This window comes from Centroberyx gerrardi, chromosome 9 (assembly GCF_048128805.1).
Source record: "Centroberyx gerrardi isolate f3 chromosome 9, fCenGer3.hap1.cur.20231027, whole genome shotgun sequence".
NCBI classification, from domain to species: Eukaryota; Metazoa; Chordata; class Actinopteri; order Beryciformes; family Berycidae; genus Centroberyx; species Centroberyx gerrardi.
Window position 1 is genome coordinate 16,630,475 of NC_136005.1, and position 21,728 is coordinate 16,652,202.

Below are 21,728 nucleotides of genomic sequence, written 5' to 3' on the forward strand. Positions count from 1 at the left end.
CAAGCTATAATGAATGACGTGTCATATGTCAGGTAAAAGGCATGAAGAGATTTGCATGTTTTTCCAAACAGGATGAAGAGAAGCTGTTTAATATGGCCATAGCTGCACAAAATCACAGTATGTTGATCATTTTGCATTTATATGAACATGGGTGTAAAACGGGGCAAAAAAAGTAATGAGTAATTCATTGTGAATTCCATATACACAATTTTATTTACATTGACACATGAAATAGCAACACATATCAGATTTACACAATAACACTATATAGCCTCAGATTTAATAAATATGCAGCAAAATGCATGAAAACAAACCTCTTAGCTTTAAGGGAAACAATAAAATGTCCAAATTGAAAAATGGATTATTCTGAGAGATCACTTCCGGGTTAAACTTGTAACATGCAGTAATACCACTTTTAATGATACTGCTTTGAATATTAACAGATATTCAGATATGACTATTAAGAACAGTTCAGCCTGTTTTCAGAACATAGCATGCTGTGGCAATTGCCAAGGGAATTGGCATTAGGCTTGAAACGATGAATTTCAAAACACTAGCCAAAATTAATCTCTTCCTTTTAAGTTACCATGGTGACAGAGACACAAGCAGCTTTTCCAGTTTCATCTACAGTTTGCAATCTGTGCACGCATCAGAAAATACAGCATAATAAAATTTTGCATCAATGTACCATATCTTCATTAAGATAAAACATCTTCAAAAGCATCAACTTTACTTTACAATATACGCACATTCATATTTACAAAAAGACAGAGCAATAAGACTGTGGGATTTTAGTAGCCTATACAATTTGATGAGTCTTTAATAGTGGCACCTCTTAACAGTATTTCTTTTTACTCTGCAAGCATACATTCATGCACAAAAATACAGTTAGACATGTGTGCACATGCACGCGCACACACAGGCACACACACATACATACACACAAACAGGACACTTTCCTGGTGCTCTTCACAACAACATCCACCTGTGGGAAGAGGAAAATCATAATGGTCTGGACTGATACAGACTACTGGCTGAGAGGTGCTGGAAGTCCCACTTCTGATGGAGGAAACAGCTGGATACAAAGAAGAGAAGGACTGCTGGGAAACCAGCTACTGGCCAGAGTACAATGAGATGACCCACAGGGTACTGAGACACTTTAGATCTTAGCCTAGTGTAGACACCTGAATAGAGAGCCTTTCAAACTCTCAGCTTTCCTCTGGCTGTCGTCTCAGGGGCATACTGCAGTCCACTTAATGGCATTTCAAATGAGCATCCAACATTACTCTGATTTTATCCATGATCGAGTCCTGTGCAACAGAGAACTACGGTGGTAGCATGGGATGGAAGGTGGAAAGTCAAGAAAACATATCTCAGAAATGGCAGTACCTGTCTCATGTAAACAAAGATCACACACTGGATGTGGCAGGAGAGAAACCATATAAACCAGTTATTTACACATTTACAGTGGAACTCTCCTGCAGTCCAGCTGTCAGAATGTGAAACTATACACCTGCATTACCTGGTTATATAGCAAATCTAAGACGAAAGCTAATGCTCCTCAGGGTTACAGGTTTCACAGAATGTATTCTTTGTGAAATGTATAACTCTGGTGCCGCCTACCTCGTCATATCATTGCAACAACTACTATCATTACCTAAAGTTATATACACATATACAGTGAACAAGTGCATAAATGCAAAGCTAAAGTACCATGTCTATACCATATCAATTTGAGACATTGCTATCAGCCTGTAAAGACAACTGTGTGTGTAACGTAATCATGGGCTGAGCCATTGTATTGATAGATGTTGTTATGTGCTAATCAGATTCAGTAAAGACAGTAAAGTATGTTAATTGTTGTCCAGGTAGTGGTGTCTAAAATAAAATGAGCAGGAATAATTACATATCTCCTAATAAGCTTGGAGCACTTATGGACTCTAAGCATGTCTGACCATGCTGTCTAGCTTATTTACCAGTATCTCAGTATCTCAATTTAAATTGGCCCCCAAAAGTATCTCCTTCATATAAACACAGAGCTGAACTAGTGGTAATAATACTGACAATAAAACAGTGTAAAAAAAAAAAAAAAAAAAAAAAGAAATGAAAGCTACATCAGCATCGTGTGGTGTATGGAATGATGTGAAGTTCAAGTGCCCGAGTGCTTTTTTCCTCCAACAATCACAAGAGCAGTCCTCCAACCGTAAGAAAAATGCTACATAACTTTTCATGAGAGAAATACAACAAAAAAACAACAAACACAAAATGTAAAAAGAAAAACCTCCAATAGATAGAAAGAAATATTTCAGTTATACATTGAGTGCCAAAAGCAACAAAACAAAAAGTAGTATGAAATGTATAGGAAAAACTGAAAACACCAAAGCTTAGAACAGTGTATTTTAGCAATGGAGAGTTTATATGACTGTATGACAGTTTTAGAGTAAAAGTTGTCCCTCCACACCCCAGCGCCTTAACAGGTCTGTCCCATGATGAGGGGAGCATTTGTCCAATTGTCCTCCCTGTAATCAGTAGGCAGTAATAGTGATCATGAGCAGTCCTTCTTTCTGTGTGGTTGCAGTAATAGATGGCAACAAACGCCATTGGTACTGGGGTGGTGGGAGGGTGTAGTGGTTGGGTGGTTTGTGGCGGAACTTTACAGGCACTTTGCGGGGCGGCCGGCTGGACTGAGTGGGTCCTTACACCCGGTGGGCTCTGAGGCCTATCCCCTCCAGGAAGACCTCATCGTGGACCAGTAAGGGCTGGGTCGGAGTACTGCTACTGCCGACCGGGTTGAGACGGTGAAACGCTGCGTTCTGGGTACTCTGCTCCTCCCTGGCTCCCGGCGTCGCAGGAATCCTGGAGCTGAAGTTCAGATAGATCTAAAGAAAAGGAAAGAGAGAGAGAGAGAGCAAGAGAGAAAGAGAGCGAAAGAGAATGAGCGATGTTCTAAAATTTCACTGCAAAAAACATCCATCTTAACAATTCATTTAGTCTCATATTCAGCCTTCAAATTCAAAATTCTAAATATTTTTCTTAAAACAAGAGGAAAAATTCTGCCAATGAGGTGAGATAACTCCACTTGTTTCCAATGCAGTGTCTCTTGTTTCAGGAATTTTCTAGAAATGACTGTCAGTATCTTGAAACAACTCAGAATAAGGCAGATCACTGCACTACTATCAAGAAAATGACACTTGATTCTAGAAAATTCTTGAAACAAGTTGATTTGCATTGGAAACAAGTGAAATTATCTAACCCCACTGGCAGCTTTCGTTCACTTTTTTTAAAGAAAATTCCGATTTTAGGACTCAATAATAGGCTAAATGACTTGTCAAGATGGATATTGTTTACAGTGTTGTAATGCTTGGTATTATGTTCCACTTCTGCTTATAGTTTAGCAGTAGAGCGCACACCCATAAAAAGGTGCAAACCAACGGTCCAAAGTCAGAGTAAGTAATCATGAAGGTTGCACACTTCTCTCCATATGAAAATATTTATTTATTTTAGATCACCAACATGTTTCGGCACTATGCCTTCTTCAGGGTGTCATGAAAATGAAAGTCCACCTGGACCTTAAATAGAGAGTGTGCAACCTTCATGATTACTCCCACTTCTGCTTATGCCATAACCACTGACAAAGCTGTTACTAACTAAACAGATGACATTGTTGCGCCCTGGGCTGAGGTGTGACAGGAAAGTCGTGAGAACAGTAGAGACACTTGGATGCATCAACGTTAAATCCATTCAGCTGAGCCCACGAGCACATCAGCTGCTGTGAGTGAGGGCTCAGAGGTGTGAGGTGGGTTAGGGCAGGACTGGCTGTGTGTGAGTGGACTCTGGGTTTGACCTCACACTATCTCCCCACCAGAAGCAATTCAGACACCTAGCATATTTGCACACTCTGCGCTTGACACTATTCATTCAGGAACTCAGTCATAATACACCCAGACTGTACTAAGAAAAAGTACTGCTTCAATTAATCAGTCTGGGTTAGGGTTAGGGTTGGTTAGGGTTAGGGTTAGTTCGGGTTATTTCTGTGCAATTAATCCCAGAACAACATCAATAATAAACAGTTGTTAATTATTTGCGAATGAAATGACAAGGAGCAAGTAAAGTTAAGAGCCAAACCAAGGACTAAAGCATGGGAGTTTTCAGAATGAAATAAACTTATTGTCAATGAATCTTGGTTCATCTGGCATCTTCAGAGGACTGTGTGTGTGTGTGCGTGCGCGTATGTGTGGACGTGTGTGTGTGTGTGTGTTGACGACATGACTGACAGTGACAGGAATTTTCACCCTGTCCTAGACATGTTTAAACACGCACGACCACAGTTGGCTGTGGCACAGGACATTAACATTTTCTCTGTCTTCTTTGCAGAGACTTGAGGAGTTGAAAGGGCTGTCAAAGGTAAACCATTAACAATGTCACATCAGCTACTCCCATGTGTGAGCACTCCTGTCGGTTTTATCTTTTATCTGATTACCATGGAGAATGGCCTGTTTTCTTATTTTTGAAGATGAGAATAAGTGGGGCGTTAGTGGATGTGGTGTCACGTGACAGTCACAGCATATTTAGTAGAGCCTAAGTCCCTCCCCTTCCGGTGGACCACCATGGGACCTTATTTCGGAAAAAATATGTACAGTAGTCAACGGCGAGAGACAAATAATTGTTTGATCCCGTTTGAATTGTGCCATGAATTACACATATGATGTTTTGTCAATTTAAAAGATAATTTTGCAAGTCAAGATAATTATGGTCCGGGCAGTTCTGCTGATGGACCCTCACATATTTCTCATTCGTCCTCCTCTTCTTCTTCCTCTTCCTCCTCTTCTTCCTCTTCCTCCTCAAAATGCCCGGCCCCGACACTGCTGCGCAGCAGCTATAATTTCAATTGGGTTTACAGTAACAGGGAACAGTCACACATCTCGCTTCTTCATCATCTTTGCCTTCCATTTACGAGATATAAGGGCAAAATGTGGGACAAAGTTGTACTTATGTTTAGGGAATGTCCTGTCCTGTTTAAATCCTGTATACGGAATGTATATAATACCAAAGTGGTGCAACCTACATGCTTAGCGGCATCTGACAGCTGCTGCTCAATCCTCTCCACGACTTTCCTGAAGGGGGGTCTCTGGAAGGGGTCGGCATCCCAGCAGGACCTCATGATCTGATACCTGTAGAACAGCATATACTGTCACAGCCCGCCATTCACAAAGCTATTTTATCATTCTTTGCCTACAATTTGTCTATATCTTCTTCTTTTTTGTCTGTGTGTTTTTATACTCTCTATTTCACTTAAGAATTTGAACATGTCCCCAGTTTTAGCGATGCTTGTTAAAAGCCAAATGAAACAGGATGAGAGTGGGCTGCTATTCAAATCTCCCTTCATACTCTCACCACCTCCAGCCCTCCAACCCCACGACGTGTTTCTTTTACACACAAATATAAAACTCACATTTCACTGGGTGCAAACTCTGGAGCATCCATTCTGTATCCTTCTTTTATTAGTTTGTAGAACTTGGAGTCCACAGGCATACCAGGATATGGGCTATTTCCTATGTTTCAAAGTGGAGACAGTCAATGAGCCAAAGACATAACTACATTATGCAGCTTAATAAAACAGACACACACACACAGGGACACACTATATGGGCAGACATACCTAGTGAGAAGATTTCCCAGAGCAAGATGCCATAGGACCAGACGTCACTCTCAAAAGTATACACACACTCAAAGATACTTTCTGGAGACATCCACTTCACTGGCAGACGAGCCTGAAAGGAGTATACAGTATATCAGTACAAAAAGGTTCAATCCAATCTCAAAGCAAAACCCTTTCACTGAGGCTATAGGGTCAGACATGTTTTGCCGTCTGAGTGATACACTAGATCATGGATTGTTTAACGAACACACTGTTCCCAACCTCAGATATGCACACAGAATTTTCCTAAGGATCTGAATAGTTGGAATGCCTACAGCGCAGCTCATCTGCAAGGCCCACACCTGAGACTTATGAAAGAATGCAAAAACACACACACTCTTTTCATGTGACAGATTGCATTGAGCTCATCGCCTGTCAGAAAACATTTCATACCTTGTCCTTGCATGCCTAGAGCCAGAACCCTTGGTAGTTTTCATGTAGACTATGCTCTGTCTTTAGGCTACCAATTTACAAGTTTCTAAGTTACTGTATTTAAAATGATAAAACAAATCAGACAATACAAATGAAGCCACTGCAGAACTCCCACAATTTTAGTCACCAGTGAACTATTGCTTTGAACCTTGAGAGGAGTTGTTGTTGAAAATTCAAATTTTGGTACCATTCCAACTAATAGCAGTAGATAATACAACTATTTCTTTTAGAGATAGAAATTTGCAATACACCTGTCTCTTGTGCTTTAAATCATTAGATTAGAGAATAGGCTGCAATATCTGTTAGAGTATTTACGGTGGATAGATACGGGATTAGGAGGCATTATGAGGGATTTCCATGTATGTGTACTGTAACTCATCTCATATTCTCCAGTAGTAGATCACTGGTGCAGACTTACATTGCCTTTCACTACATAGTTGGAGTCTGTGGTGATGTCTCGAGCCAAGCCAAAATCACAGATCTTTGCCACTCTTCCTTGAGTCAGCAGGATATTTCTGGCTGCCAAGTCTCTGTGGATGCACTGAAAAACAAGGCACATCACTATCTGTAATATCTGACGACGCACATTATGTACAGTACCATTTAATAATATATGCCTTAAGCAGGCAAGCAACACAAGGTTTAGGCTATGCAATGTGGTACTGAATTTCCACACTTGAATCTGTACCACACAAACACTGACACTGATACATGGGCTTGCTGGGCACAGTATCTGCTTGCCTCCACAACTAATCAATTTTTCAACAGCACGCTCAAACATGCGTTTTAGATCCGTTTACTAGCCGTGGAAATAGGATCCATGCTTTGTGTTAAAAAAAAAAAAAGATGATGGAATGACAGGATGCAGTCCAATTCATTCAACCAAGTCCTGTCTGCTTTTTGGCTGTGCAACTTCACTAAAGCAACTTCACACCAGCTTTTTGTCTTAAACATATGATCAATCGGTGTATTTGTCATTTACAATCTGCACACTGAAATAGATACTTACATTTTTGGAGGCTAGGAAGTCCATGCCTTTGGCCACTTGATAGGAGAAGCTGAGAAGGTCTTCAGTGTCCAGAGACAGACCATCCTCATTAAGCATTTCGCTCACAACATCTACACCGATGTAGGACCCACCTGAGAGACAAACACAACAAAGACCTTTTATTATTACTGTACTGAGGATGCATCCTTATTCAAACTGTTATCTGTGTAAAAACAGCATGTATTTCAAGTCTGTCGAGTTTGATGAATGACTAGCTTGCCTTTGCGTAGTGAGCGTCTCTTCTCAGAGGATGAGCTAGATGGCGGCGCGCCAGCGACAGAAGGCCTCATGGTCATGTAGCCGTTCCTGCTGTCACTGTGAAGAGGAAAGGAGCAGTCTGGTCTCAGCTGAGCACAGCCACACAGAGGCATGCTGCCGTCCAAACACCCGACTCCTACGCACGTTCTGGATAGTAAATACTAGTAGTCTCTTTTCTCTTCCACACTACTCTTTTCCATTTTACACACCACAATACTATCAGCTTTCACCTTTCAGAAGCATTTACTGTCTCCTGCTCTGTCAAGAAAGAGTAGGATTGTTCAGCGTGTTTAGTGCCTCACACTTCCCTCCAAGCACAATCTGCTCTGAAGTAATAAAAAACGTGAAAATCTTTGCAGGCGTTCACCTCTGAGGTATGCAAAATATGGCAGAACACAATAAACTACCGTCCCTGTCCCTTCTTTGTACACAAGAGAAGAAACTGACCCTGCTGTGTCTCTCTGCTGCATGACATTCCTGTAGTAGCAGTTTTCCTCCAGCTTGGAGCAAATGAAGGATTCTCTCTTCCTGCGTAGAAAGTTAAGGAGGTCACCAAAGCAGCAATACTCTGTAATCACCAGTGTGGGACCTGCAGACAAACAAATATGTCTCATGAGAATCTCTTCGCAAATACACACCACACCAAACTAAACAGCCTAAGTAACAAAATATCAAAAGGCATCAGTAACATAGTGAAATAAAGCACCACAAACACACAAACTAAACACACATGGCTGAAACACATTGATGATACAGCAGTGACGCAGCAACATTAATTCATCTTCTTTTAAATTCTCTAAACCATTTCCGAAGTCTCCTGCTTCATGAGACTGTGAATACACTCAGGGCACCGCAGCTCCCCTCACCTCCGACGGTGCAGGCTCCCAGCAGGTTGACAATGTTCATGTGGTTTCCCAGGTAACTGAGGACTTTCAGCTCTGACATCAGTGCCTCTTTCTCTGTGGCATGGGCGCTCGCTGCGGAAAAGTTATCGGAGCACAACCAGCATGTCAAAAAGGATTAGGCGTAAACTGAACTCATGTCAATCTGACTGTGATTACATTTAATGTTCTGGCATTCACTAGAGAAAAAAAGGTGATTGCTGGAGGGCAATTAAAATAAAGAGGTGCATATACTATGTTGATTTGGCTGGAGCGTGCATTCCACCTCTGAAATATCCACACGATATTTGCCTATCTCTAAACCACTCTAAATACCGGCAGGCAAATGATTCATTATGCATTCACAAGCTCTTACCAGAAATTGTGCACATTCATCACATAGTCAAATAGATATAGTCAAATTGTTATGCTCTGTTCATCTTATTTCCATTTGCATGTGTTCTGACAAGGTTAATGCTTACGTTTGAGCATTTTCACAGCGACGGTCATGACTGAATCTGCTTTGGAGAGTCCATACGCGGTCGCTTCCACCACTTTACCAAACGCCCCAGATCCCAGTGTCTTCCCTGAAGACAAGAAGATCAACACAAAACTGTTATTCCCCATCCTGTTTCCCTCCCACATCCTGGCCCCGTGCCAGGGTTCCTAGGACAACACCAGTTTGAGCCCCCGGGCAGCGTAGGCACCAGGACACGCAGGATCCTGTTTAAGATGGTTTGGTGAAAACAACACCCATAAAATGTCAACAATATTGTGTTTGCAATGAGGGAGTGGGGTTTCTTCATTAATGAGCAGTGGAACTGGTTAGTCCGTGATGACCACAGACATGGCAAAACCTTAATGTTGTGACCAGATACACAGCAAACAGAGCGTCTATCAATCACCATGAAAGGCCCTGAGGGTGGCAGAGATGATGTCATTGTGATTGCACTGTTAGGTTCCATTAGTGAGACAAACCACATTTATTTCAACATCGTTCTGTTGCTGGGGTTTGATTTACACCTAAAACATGACAACCAAAACATACCTTTCTGTGCAGTCGTGTGTCAGAAATGATGGATTAATGGCATTATGGAGGCCTAGAAACAGTATACATCCCTGCTCATTTGATATATAGGTGACTCCAGCAAGTGATAAGAGTAAGGGTGCTCACCAAAACGCAGCTTGTCTCGAGGAAACTCCCACTGGTGGTCGTACGGTAGCTGGGTGGGGTCAATGTACACATAGTTGTTTCCATGGATGCCTTCGATAACTTTCCACTGAATCTGGTATTTGGGTTTCTGGCAAGAAGATAGACAGAATAATAGAGAAGCATAAATCACTATTACAAATTAAGTTAAGGGGCTTCCACGTGTTGCTCACCAGCTTGAAAACATAGCAATATCGTTTGATAAAACTTCATGCTTTCTTGGCTTGTTATGCATCAATATTTAGTGAAAGAGGGTGTGCCATGCAGGCAGTTTCAGTGCAGAGCTGTCTTACCTGCATGTACTTGTAGAACAGCACAATAAGGATGAGGCAGAGGATGGCTGCTGCTGACACAGAGCCAATGAGCAGAGGAGTGAACAACTCATGGGGAACGGTTCTCTCTACAGGGAGAAATATATGGAGATGGAGACAACAAAAGGAAAATAACGGTGAGCACCATAAGTCTCAGAAACAGTAACCACAACAAAACAGCATGCAACAAAAGCATTGGAAATTGATGCTATCAAACAAAACAGGCTACCTTTAGAATGTGTGGTTTGTTTCAAGCCCCAGCCTCTCTCATTGGTTTGGCATGTTTACATAAAGGACACTGCGCAGGGGCATTAAGGGACTGCTACAGAGCATTAAGTCATGGTGAAGCTCACTGTCTCTTACTAATCACAACAAAGTAATCCTTTTAATTGTATATATAGTATTCTCTGTTTCAGAACATTTTTCCTTTGTTACAAATTCTGCACCTTGTTTGTCCAAGTAATTGGCTAATATCCCTTTTGATGATACAGTATTTTACTATACTGCTGTTGCTTATACAGCTGTGGCAGGGAGTAATTATATATAATCAGTGTTCTGTTCCTTTGTGTCTGGCTGTTTGTGATGCCTTATTGTTTTGCTCCTCTGTACAGTGGGGTGTAATAAGCTCTTTAGCGATAAGGAGCTTTCTCTCCACTTCAAATCTGAGAATGCAGAGTCTGCAGGAACTAATCCTCTGTAAACCTGTCAGTGGTTTCTAAAGCTCTCTGTATTCTCTGCTGCAGCTCACTGACACCTCCAAGCCTCCCAGAGCCCCAGAACTCCCCACACCGCCAGGACTCCTACTGCGCTCCACACTCTCAGCGCCTCCGCCTGGTCTGCTGTTACTCTGTGAAGCACAAAAAGCCTGGGCACATGCTCCCAAAGGCCTGTCCTGCCTGGCTGCACACACTCCTCTCTCATAATGCTCGCCCACATACCCGCTGTGGCCACCCTAACCCCCTCTCCCGCACCATCCCAGGCCTCCAGGCCCAGGCAAAAACAACTTTGCTTTACTTTCAATTCCTAGACTGACACCACTTTGAGGGCATTATACAGCAGATGGAGAAGCCGTTATAACAGGGAGGATTTGTGGTCATAAGGTAAACAATGGACTAATGCTAATTCCTATCTGTAAGTGGCGACATGTTATCATAGCCAATCAAAACTGAGGTATCTCTCCTTGCAAATGTTTACATAACAGATTATAGAACCCTACACAACCTAACCCCTAGTTCAAAACCCGTGTCTTTATCTGAGGGTTAATCCATGTCAAACTCATGCTTTTGGTAAATATTTTGAAGAAACCTCATGGGTTTGCAGAGTTGTGGGATTGCAAAGAGGGGAGATAACCTTGTTTCCATGTCTATTGAGCAGGGAGTCATAAGCAGGTGACTAAAAGGTTACGGGCACACACAGAACTGTTAAGGTCATTGAAATTCCCACTGTAAGCAGCAGTGTTTCTTCTATCAGGGGTTTAACACATGATATATCAATTTAGCAACAAAACGTGGGACAGGCTGACACCAACACCCCCCTACTTACATATCTTAATGTATTTATGTGTGCGTGTGTGTGTGTGTGATATCTCAACTCACCACTGATAGAGAAGAGGGTGTAGGCCTGCTCTCCTTCCACTGTAGCCACACACTCCAGAGTATGGAACCGTCCCCTGCTGACGTTCACTCGACTCTCCACCTCCGTCTTTCCAAACATGGGACTGAACACTGTGACGGTGACAACGTCCTGCTCCTCCTGTGTGGCATTCACCTGCTGGGAACACCTTAAGGTGGAAAATTATAGTGTTGACAAAGGGCTGATGGGATCATCAAGCTATTCATCAAATATCTCTGTGTTATCTCTTCCCTCTCACTGTACAAACTACATTCCTCCTGAGTTGTAAAAACACACATACCAGTGCACAATACGCAGAGCCCATCGTTAATGACAGGAGTGGTTGCAACGTCAGGCAAAGTTCTACTCACACGCTCTCTTTCCCCCTAAGTAAATGGATTTTCACCACATTGCGTATTTCTATTCAATGTCTTCATGTTTCAGTATGATGCCAGCAGTTATGTTGGTTTCCTCAAAAGACACAAAAGCTGAGGAATTCCTTCTATGCTGATAAATGGCAATGAGTAAAATTAGCCCAAGGCTCTAAATTTCACAGCACCATAGCGCAAATAGCAGCTGCTTTCTAAGTGCTGTCAGGTCACAGGCTCACTCACATCACACCTTAAAGTACCTCGCCACCTTTCTGTTGGTGTATGTATGTTTGTGTTCCTGTATGTTGTAAGTATTAAGTAGATTTGATTATAATTAAAAAATGATTGGATAATGTTTGGATAATCACTTATGATTCATTGCCTGTGCTGCCTGGGATTGGTGTTGCTATGGCCACCAGGTGCTCCTCCTACAATATGCTTTATGTTTGACACACAATGTACTGTGTCAGGCCAGTTATATCCAGGCAGATGTCCCGGGCTCCCGCCAATCACAAGTCATTTCTGTCCAATCCCTTGTCACATGGGAGTCATGTCATCACAGTCAACCAATCACAAGTCAGCCCATTCAAATCCCACAATCCAACATTCCACCACCATCATCATTAATAACTATATCCAATGTGTCTCTAGCATGACCTTTAGGACCTTAAGGCCTTTGTTGTTTGTTGTGGGTGAAGGATTTGAATATATATTTTGCATTTATTTTGCTTCTTCCTGTAATGCTATTTAGGACAATGAGGAGAATGAAGTGGCATTGTAGAAAGATGCGCTTCACATAGATCTACTGAAAGTTTGCCTGCATTGAAAGTAAATATGGTTAAACCTCCAATAAATATCAGATCCTGAATGGTTGCCGGATCTCTAACAGTAGTCAGGGAGTGTTGTGTGTATGCATAAATAAAGGCGGGTGCCAAATAAAAAGCCGTCTAAATTCATCCATTCATAAATTAATAAATTCATAGCCTAAAATATCATTAAAATTGCTAAAATATCACAAAATAAATGACCAAATGTTGCATGTAGTGCAACACACTGACATGTTTATCTCATTACCATGAATACAAGTATTGGCGTGAAAGCTTTGAAATTCATTGCGCAAACATAACTCTACTGGTTGGATCGCTATACAGCATCGTTCCTGTTTGTTAGTCAGTACATGGCACAAAGCCATTTTTGATTCACTTTTGTGGCTTTGGCCACAAAAGTGTTTGTTTCATTTCTTTTTTATCCAATGATGCTGTATTTGCAAGACCGCTGACCAGTATGTATGAACACTTCCCTGTACTATCTATTGTAACGTGAAGCTTCACTTCCCTAATTAGACTTGACTGCTTGAGCCTATAGGACACTGTCTGATTCTGTTGTTGGTCTCATGATCTCACCTAATGTACGGCTGCTCACAGTAGTACCAGGTGATTTGGGGTGCGGGGAACCCCTCTGCTACACAGCGCACCTGTCCGTCCACCGGGCCCTCGTGAGATACAATCGCAGGTTTACCTAAGGACAGGTGAATGTTAGAAGACGTCAGCTGAGAAACAGTGAACGACAAGTACAAGGGATTATAATTCAACGCGTTCTATTTTTAACACTGATGGGGGTATAGATAACTGCGGGGTGAGGCGGGGGTGGAGAGCTGGACCTCATTTCAAACAGAGGTAAACAAAACCCATTCCCACATGTCACTCACTAAAGATTTATGCTATGTGGAGTAATTCACTATATGGCTTCAGGGAACAGAAAACCTTTAAAAAAAATCTATGCTACAACTTACTGATCACAAAGACCGTAAATGACTGATTGGCTGTTGCGTCGCCATTGGAGGATTGAAAGGTGTAGACTCCACTCTCTGACATTTTCAGTCGCACCAGCCTCAGCTCACTGCTGTACCTGAACATGTAAACAACAAAATCAAAATTACTTTTTAGGATCAATGGCATGAATGCTTTTCAATCATAGTGAAAACATACTACGTTATGTTCAATGCAAGTATCAAATTGTAAATCAATTCTTGAATGAAGAGTAAAAAAAAGCCTCATCACAAACACCTGTGTAAGAATATGTTAACATGAAGCGTGAGCTAAAAATGCATTATGCTGAACATGCAGCATTAGTAAATGTTAATGAAGGTTTCTATCTGCAACACGGAGGCCATACTGCAGATGTTTCATGGTTAACTTCCCTTTAAGCCAATTGTATTCTCACAGTTATAAAGCACTGAACTCCATTTCACTAGAGCACCCTGGGGTGTTAATGAATTTCCACTGTATTATTCAGGCAGCTGTGACGTGTGTCGCTGTAGCATATTGCTGTAGGGAAGGCTGGTTGTCACAGTGAGGTGCAACCGCCACCTCCACTGACCTAAGGCCAACTCGAAACTAAAGGTGTTAAATTTCAGTGAGAGGGTGTAATGGACACATTCATCAGCGTGGTTCGCCCAGGGCGAGCAGACACAGAGCGAGCGTGCGTTTGTGCGCTTGTGTACCTGTGTGCATTGTTGTATGTGGTGATGACATGGTCAGTTGTGTTCTTTAGTGCTTGGCCCATGAAGCTCCAGGAAAAGGAATGCGGTTTTGGGTAAGCCTCCATATCGATGTTTAGGGACAGGCTCTCCCCTGAACGCACGTGGATGGTACTGTTCTCTGTGGGGGTTAGGCTGATGAAGCCTTTAGCTGAAAAACAAAGAAGTTGACATATTCTCAAATGGTTTAGAGAAGGGAAGTGAGATTTATTATTATTGGACTGGATGATTTTGGCGGCACAGGTGTGTGAGACTTATCAACAACTCAGAAGGTCACAGCACATCCTAACACGCATGGTATGAAGACAACAAAGAGATGATGAAAGACCCAACAACACATACTGAATTGCACTACATATACATTCAACATTCAATATCTATGTACCATGGGAAACTTAATATGTAGGAGATCTATACATGTACTTACCATAAACATCCAGCCACACTGACTCTGAGCTGACCCCCTTCTCATTCTGAGCTTCACACTGGTATCTCCCAGTGTCTTCTGGTCTGACTGTAGCGATGGTCAGGGTGGCGCTGCGCACGTGAGTGAAGGGCTCAGTCAGGATACGTGAAGCGCTGTCAACCTTTGCTGGTTGCTGTGGATACCAGACGGCACCCTGTCAACGCCCAGAGATCTCTAGAGATTAACCCCGTCTGCATGTCTATCCTCGCCAAGCACACAAATACAGTGAGCGCACACAAACACACGGGCGCCTACATGGCATGCGAACACATGTACGCTCACACACACACACACAAACTCATACACACATACACATACAGCCAAGATCCTGAAGCTTAGGCAGCATAAACTTTGACCCTCATCTTATCATCTTCCCACACAATTTCAGGACAGGATAGAAGATTTTCACACTCTTCCATATGAACAGCCGTACTCTGCTGCTGCGTCTCTCTCCTCCACCCTCACTGTTCTTCACTGTATTCAAACCAAAACAAATTCTGAAGGAGGCTACCCTAAGTTACAAAACATATCATCTAAACAAGCCAAAATAAATGCTACTTTTGTCTATATTTGCTATGCAAAAAAGGTTTTGTTCCAAAATGAAATCAACTCTTCCAAATTAATGCTGCTAGTTTGTTGATAGATTGCTGAAATTACAGTACAGTAAATTCCAATTGCTGTTGGCTTGCTTAAGGCCTTTTCTATAAAAAAAATATTCCATCCATTTTTAATTTTGAAAATGGATCAGTCTATATACATTTATATACAAAGTTGTTTATGATGAGTGGCTGAAAGCAACACTTGTCTTAACACACTCACACTAGCATTTTGGGACACCAAAGACCAGCGGTTTTCAACTGTCATTAGTTGCAGCAGCTAAGTTGGCACCACTGCACCGAGGAGTCATGGTTTGTCTAATCATTATGGTCAGTTTTTCAGTGTGCAAGAACACCCAGCTAAGGTTTTCCGTTAACTATGACTGAGTCAATGTCCCAGTGGTTCCTAAATGTATTTAAAGTATAATTTGTAAACTAGGTCTAACATTCCAGCAAAACGGAGAGTTGGAAAAAAACACAGGCAGTGGCTACAAATCCTCAGGACAGCTGATTTTAGTGGTTTACTATTCATGAACTCATAAGTGAAATATCTTTTTGAATTCATCATAGCCCTTGACATTCCCATTCAAATCTTTAAAACAATACTCAAAGTGTAAGATTTTCTTATAGCTTCATATCTACAAATGAATCCACCAAGAACTTTCCACCTTAATCTCTATGGTGCACTGCTTGTCTCCAAGGCAGACAGATCAGATCCAGACAGCGCAGCACAGAGCGAAGAACAGGGAAACGGGTTCTCACCGAGCCAGGTGGGGAGACCCACTTCAGCTTGATGTCTCCATTGACGTTGGTGGTGCTGCAGGAGATGGAGAGCTTCTGGCCCTGGGTGAGAATAATCCTTTTGGGCGCCTGCATCTCAATCGCAGGAGGGGCATCAGGGACTGTAAGGAAACAAAAGCACATTTAATTAATATTCTTATCAATCTGTGTGCAGTAGATACTTCAGGTAAGGTGTGTAACAGAAAAGGGTTTTAAAACAGGCCAGTTTTGGTGCGCACACACACATGCGCACACAGACACACACACACATGCAAATGCAGACACACACAGGCACAGGCATGCACACCCTTTTACCTGGTCTCACTGTCAGATCATAGTGATGCGATCTGACGTCGGCCTCCCCAAGTCTTCCTGCGCAGACGTAGCAACCCTCGTATGACTTTTGCGTGCTGTAGATATTGACGCCTTTCTCCAGGCTGGAGGTATACTGGAGACCAGAGGCCAGCTCTCCACCGGAACATGCCGCTAGGTGCAGGTTGACCAGACCTGGATCCGTTGCCAGGCACGGAATGGAAGCGGTGTCTCCCACACGGGCCAGGATGTTGAACACCATCGATTTTCTGAAGGGATTGTCAGGATCTGCCAAAAATGCAATCTAACATCAAAGGTGGTATGTCACCTAGCCTTAGTCAAAGCAACAGAAATGTCTACCCTACAAGGTCAAAGGGCAGTAACTGTTTGAATAGTGAAGTAGAGGAATATGGAGTTTTTTGTTGACATTATATCTAAACCTAATCTTCAACCTTTCAAACACACAAAAAGTAGTTACTGCTTGTTGCCTTTGTTGGGTAGATTCTGTATCTGTGGAGTGAATAATCGGCACATTCCGTAAAAGTGCTTACTGGCCTTGAATATATGAATGATCTCTATGTGATGGCACAGTAATTCCATGTCAAAGACCTAAGCAACTGGTATCAGTGTCAAAATACCTGAAAACCTTTACTCTCATTCCCATGCACACGCACTAAAACACAGACTGGGGGCTGATGTCGTGCAACGAGTGCGTTATACCATGCAAACATGTCTACATGCCTACAGTTATGGCATTAAGCCAAAGAGATGTGGAGGCACAGAGGAAGAAAGCAAATCTCTCATCAATCAATAAATAGCTATTTGCTGTACCTGTCATACTTATTATCACCTTCATCTACAAGCACAGCCGCACATATTGCTCCCTGTAATTACAACTAGGCTACCAGTAGTTAAACTGAGAGAGAAATACAGACAGATTCCCCCTGCTGTAATCTGCAGTCTCTCTCTCTCTCTCTCTCTCTCTCTCTCTCTCTCTCTCTCTCTCTCTCTCTCTTTCTCTATCTCTCACACACACACACACACACACACTCACACAATCACATATGCTCTCACATTTACCCACATAATTACACATAACATACTCACACATACACACATACACACACACACACTCATATTAAACACATGCCCACACACACAGTAGCACGCTTAAACACACAGATGCAGCAGCTACCTTTCACGTAGACGTAGATGGAGGTCTGCTCCCCTGAGCTCTCCTCCAGGCAGAAGTAGCGGCCCATGTGGACAGGTTGCGCCCTGGAGATGTACAGACTGGACACCCCGTCGCTCTTCAGCTCCCCCCGCACCCTCCGCCGGTCTTCCCGCTGCCAGTGCATCACCTTTTCACCCTGGCAGCGCAGGCTGAAGGGTGCGTTGAGCGGCACGACAAAGTGGGGGTCGATGGGGGTGATAGTGGGCCTGGTGTTGCCTGTAACATAATTGGGGCAAGTTGTGAGAAAATGGCAGACAAGAAGGGATTTTACTGTATAGCAAAATAAAAAAAACCATGATAAACCCATTTGAGTTATTAATATTTTAAGAAGTTCATTGCACTTGACTGAAAAGATAATGCATGATCATGGCCACAGGATAATGTAGTACTTTTAGATTGCTGATGTTTATAGATTAGTGTACTGAAAAAATAAGTAAGTGCTCTGAAATATAAAGAACTGTTTTTGAAATCAGACTGAAGGCTTTGAAACATTTTTTGACAAGTCTTAACTTTAAAAGTGAGACAAGCTCCATCTATAGGATCTAAATGGTAGATGGTGTAACTCTTTGAATGATTTCCTCACCGCTGTGAGTGCAGGATGTTTCAATACATGAAACCCCACAAGTGTCAAGTGCATTAGAAGGCCTTAAATCCAGACTATCTTTACGATGCCAAGCAAAGAGGCTTGGTGTGACACCACAGGGATTGAACCCTCAACCTCTTGACATCCGAGCAGATCACTGTAATCGCAAGGCCATTGAGCCGCATCAATTCTGGACACAGAAGCCTCTCAGGTAAAGAAACATAAACAGGGCTGATATTACAGCGGGAATTTATTCTTCAGCATTTCATCAATCATTAAATAGTGCAAAGAAAAGAAATGAGCGTGTAGCATGACTTGGAACTGGTGGGTGGGTGCTGTTGAGTGGGCAGTTTCTGAGGGGGAGGTAGCCTCAAGGTTCAATTTGCTGGATCAGTTGGTTAAATTTAGGCGGGGAAAGTGAATGAGTAATGCTTGCCCCTCACTCAAAAACTACCACCAAGGTGCCCAAGAGCAAGGTGCTCCAGTCCCACTTTCTCCAGTAGAGCTGATCAACAGCAGAAGACTGTGGGTGTGTTGTAAATGCGTGTGACTACATGAGTGTGAAACAGGGTGCTGCTGAAAAAGAGCATGCGTGCTCAACAAACCTACCTTCGATAAATAAAGATGTAAAAAATCATTGAAGCATTTAGTTTAAGTATAAAGTCAATAATATGCCCCCTCCCTCCCAAGACATTATGTAAATTGAAGTCTTGAAGGAGACAATGTTGTGAAAAGATTGTGGTGGCATAACAACTTGCAAAGACTATTTAGAGAGTGTTAATATGGTTAATAATAATGACTGCTGTGTTTGCAGAGCCTCTGCCTGTCTGCCTAAATATTTGTCTAACCTCTGTGAAATTTAACGTAAACATGAGGCTAATGAGATGGGGGGAGGGGAAACATTATTTGTTGTTTGTTTAAGTAATCAGGGTAACAAATGAAAGAATAGCAAAAGAAAACAAGAAAAGAATGAGGTCTATACATAAACAGGCTTGAGGCAAACTTCATGCCATGCGTTATTGCATCATATGACAGGTAAGCCTGTGTGCCTGCAGCATTCCCTCATGATAATGACTTGGCTTCAATATCAACAACCCCCCTAAATCGATTTTAAAGTATATGTTATTCAGCCAATCAAAATAAATATACCATGGACATAACGTCCACCTGACTCCAGCAGGACTGATGCTCCGCTGAGGGGCAAAGTTAAACAGCAAGACAGTGAGGTTTAGCGCATATTTTGGTTAACCTGCATGGTGGTGTGGCTTGCCAGGATGGCTTTCTCTACATTTTCGTGTTCTGTCTGTCAAAATCTTTTTTTCCTAATAGGATCAGGCCTCTGCAGGTGGACTCCAGAGCTGATGCCATAAAAGTTGCAATGTATGTTAAACATTCCAGTCAATGGCTTTAACCATTCCCAGAGAGTTAGCCAAGAAAACTAAACCAACCCTGATTGTGGGAAAAAAAAACATATTGGTCTACACTGCTCAGTCTAACAAATGTGACAAAATGTTTCCAAAAATGAGACATCGTGCTAGTACATGCAAAAAAGCCTTAGATAAATCAGCTGGTCGTTTGCATGCTTCCCAGGAACTATCATTATTTCCATAATGACAGTTGGAGAGCGGCTCCGCGCTCTGCCTCGAAGAAAACCGCATGAACCTGCTCGAGTTTACTGTAACAGGAGCAAAAAAAAAGTCTGTAAAACTGTGTAGCCCAATATCTTTTAATACACGACCATACTGTTTACTTCATTGTTTGATTACTTTTTGCGAATGCTGCTCTTCGCTGCCCTCAGAATAAAAATGAATTATTGAGAGGAGCGCAACTTGGCACCCAGTTCACAAATATCCAGTTTCCTCATTAGGTTTCAGTGACTTAAGGTTGGGTTGTCAACAGCCTACATTTGGCTACACCACTTGCTAGAACAAGAAAACTGTGAAGAAATGAAGCAAAAAAAAAGGCGGTAGCTTATACGGAGCAAGCACTGTTGAACAAAGGTAGCCAAATGGTTTAAAATTAATGAAATATAATAAGGACTTGTAATAAGGACTACGCCTTCAAAGCAACACCTTACTTCATCATTCTGGTCACCAAAAGGTAGCCGATCATATCCAAACATTACGACAAAGTTAAAAGCAGGCAACAAGTTGCCTCTGTAAATTGATGCACCGAGTGTTAATTTTCAGCAAGCTTACCTGGATGGAAGGTTAACTGTAAACAGACAGAAAACAGTATCCAGTGGTATTCCATACTTATAATTCCATGGGTCTAGCTGTAAAGGTGAGCCTGTGCCTTTATGGTTGAGGTACTCCTTGCGCCGAGTGCGTCTGAGTTGTGGGAAGTTGACTGAGGGCTACGATACGGGCGCACTTAAAAGTCTTTAAAGGCACAGTGATGCTAGGCTACAGTCCGCAGCAGCGCTGTCGCCTATCCACAAACATGCTGTTCTGCCGGGGCACGCCAGGGGGTCGAGGGAGGGAAACAGGTATCACCGAGACTCTGGCGTCAACAACATGTTTATAGGAGGCAGCGGGGCACGCACACGCGCTACACACACGTTAGAGGGAGGTCCATAAACCTGTTTGGACTTCCCAACAAGAAGTTCAGAGGCAGGCAGACAGATCAAGTCACAGATACACAATTATCCATGGATAGCCCTATTATATTACATTTTCATTTCATCATTTTCACTGCAACTGCATTTGAATATTCAGGACATAATGTAACTGAGATGACTTGAGTGCACATTCTCCTGGAACATGTGCGTTCAGCACGTCTAGGGGAAAAGGTGGGGATAACCCTTATCTGTGTATTCACTCTACTGCACTACTGCACTCAAGGCTGAAAAACATCTCAGTGTTTCATCATCACAGCTCTGAAGAAATGTCTACCTCTCAGAGCAGAATTAAAATGTAACAGTGTAAAGTGACATTATAGTTAGTTAATAAAGCTTCTGCTGTATTTTTGTTTTGTCTTCATTTTCTTTGTTCTTAAACAGCATACACCTGTGCTCATTTCAACACTAGTAGAAAACACGGCCATAAACCCCGAATAATGGCTTTGGTGAGAAAAGAAAACATAATGCTTTGTCACTTGCTTGAGACAAAACAAAACATTATTTAAACAAAATATCCATGGGGATACATTTTCACTTGCAGCTCACTTCTTTCAAGCTGGTCATGGTGCGATTAGCCTGGGACAGAAAAGTCAAACAGCTTCATAAGGGGGAGATTGGAAAAAATCAAAAGAGAACTCAGAATACCACCACATTTTTGCATGACTTTGGCTTTGAATTTTGTGATAAAACCCCTCCTGTAACCTCTCCTACAGGAGTCCTGCACATATGTTAACACAGATTTCTTTTAATGATATTACATCTTTAGGATCATCATTTT

The 21,728-nt window shown here is 42.2% G+C and overlaps 1 protein-coding gene across 2 annotated transcripts; it reads right to left on the reverse strand.

Annotated features, from left to right (window-relative positions):
• Positions 1 to 802: 802 nt before the first annotated feature.
• kita (KIT proto-oncogene, receptor tyrosine kinase a) lies at positions 803 to 20,756 on the reverse strand. Of its 2 annotated transcripts, none has more exons than XM_071895576.2 (21): positions 20,529 to 20,756; positions 17,709 to 17,963; positions 16,517 to 16,801; positions 16,184 to 16,323; positions 14,787 to 14,958; positions 14,324 to 14,510; positions 13,613 to 13,728; positions 13,224 to 13,338; positions 11,434 to 11,618; positions 9,821 to 9,927; positions 9,492 to 9,618; positions 8,800 to 8,904; positions 8,303 to 8,413; positions 7,884 to 8,025; positions 7,399 to 7,493; positions 7,140 to 7,270; positions 6,549 to 6,671; positions 5,660 to 5,771; positions 5,453 to 5,552; positions 5,066 to 5,171; positions 803 to 2,879 (listed from the first exon to the last, which is right to left on the reverse strand). In XM_071895576.2, the coding sequence occupies exons 1-21, from the start codon at positions 20,581 to 20,583 to the stop codon at positions 2,697 to 2,699; spliced, it is 2,952 nt and encodes a 983-aa protein (XP_071751677.2). In that variant the 5' UTR covers positions 20,584 to 20,756; the 3' UTR covers positions 803 to 2,696. The 2 variants fall into 2 exon arrangements, with proteins under 2 accessions (XP_071751677.2, XP_071751676.2); XM_071895575.2 differs by having other exon boundaries at positions 14,787 to 14,979.
• Between the last annotated feature and the right edge of the window lie 972 nt (positions 20,757 to 21,728).

Bases quoted from the DNA above. Each gene is read 5' to 3' on its own strand.
- kita (XM_071895575.2), bottom strand. From the start codon at position 20,583: ATGGAATACCACTGGATACTGTTTTCTGTCTGTTTACAGTTAACCTTC. The intron at 7,494-7,883 runs GTCAGTTTCTTC...TCCTCTTCACAG, and splicing joins CAGCAGAGAGACACAGCAGG to TGACAGCAGGAACGGCTACA. The intron at 7,271-7,398 runs GCAAGCTAGTCA...TTTGTCTCTCAG, and splicing joins GAGACGCTCACTACGCAAAG to GTGGGTCCTACATCGGTGTA.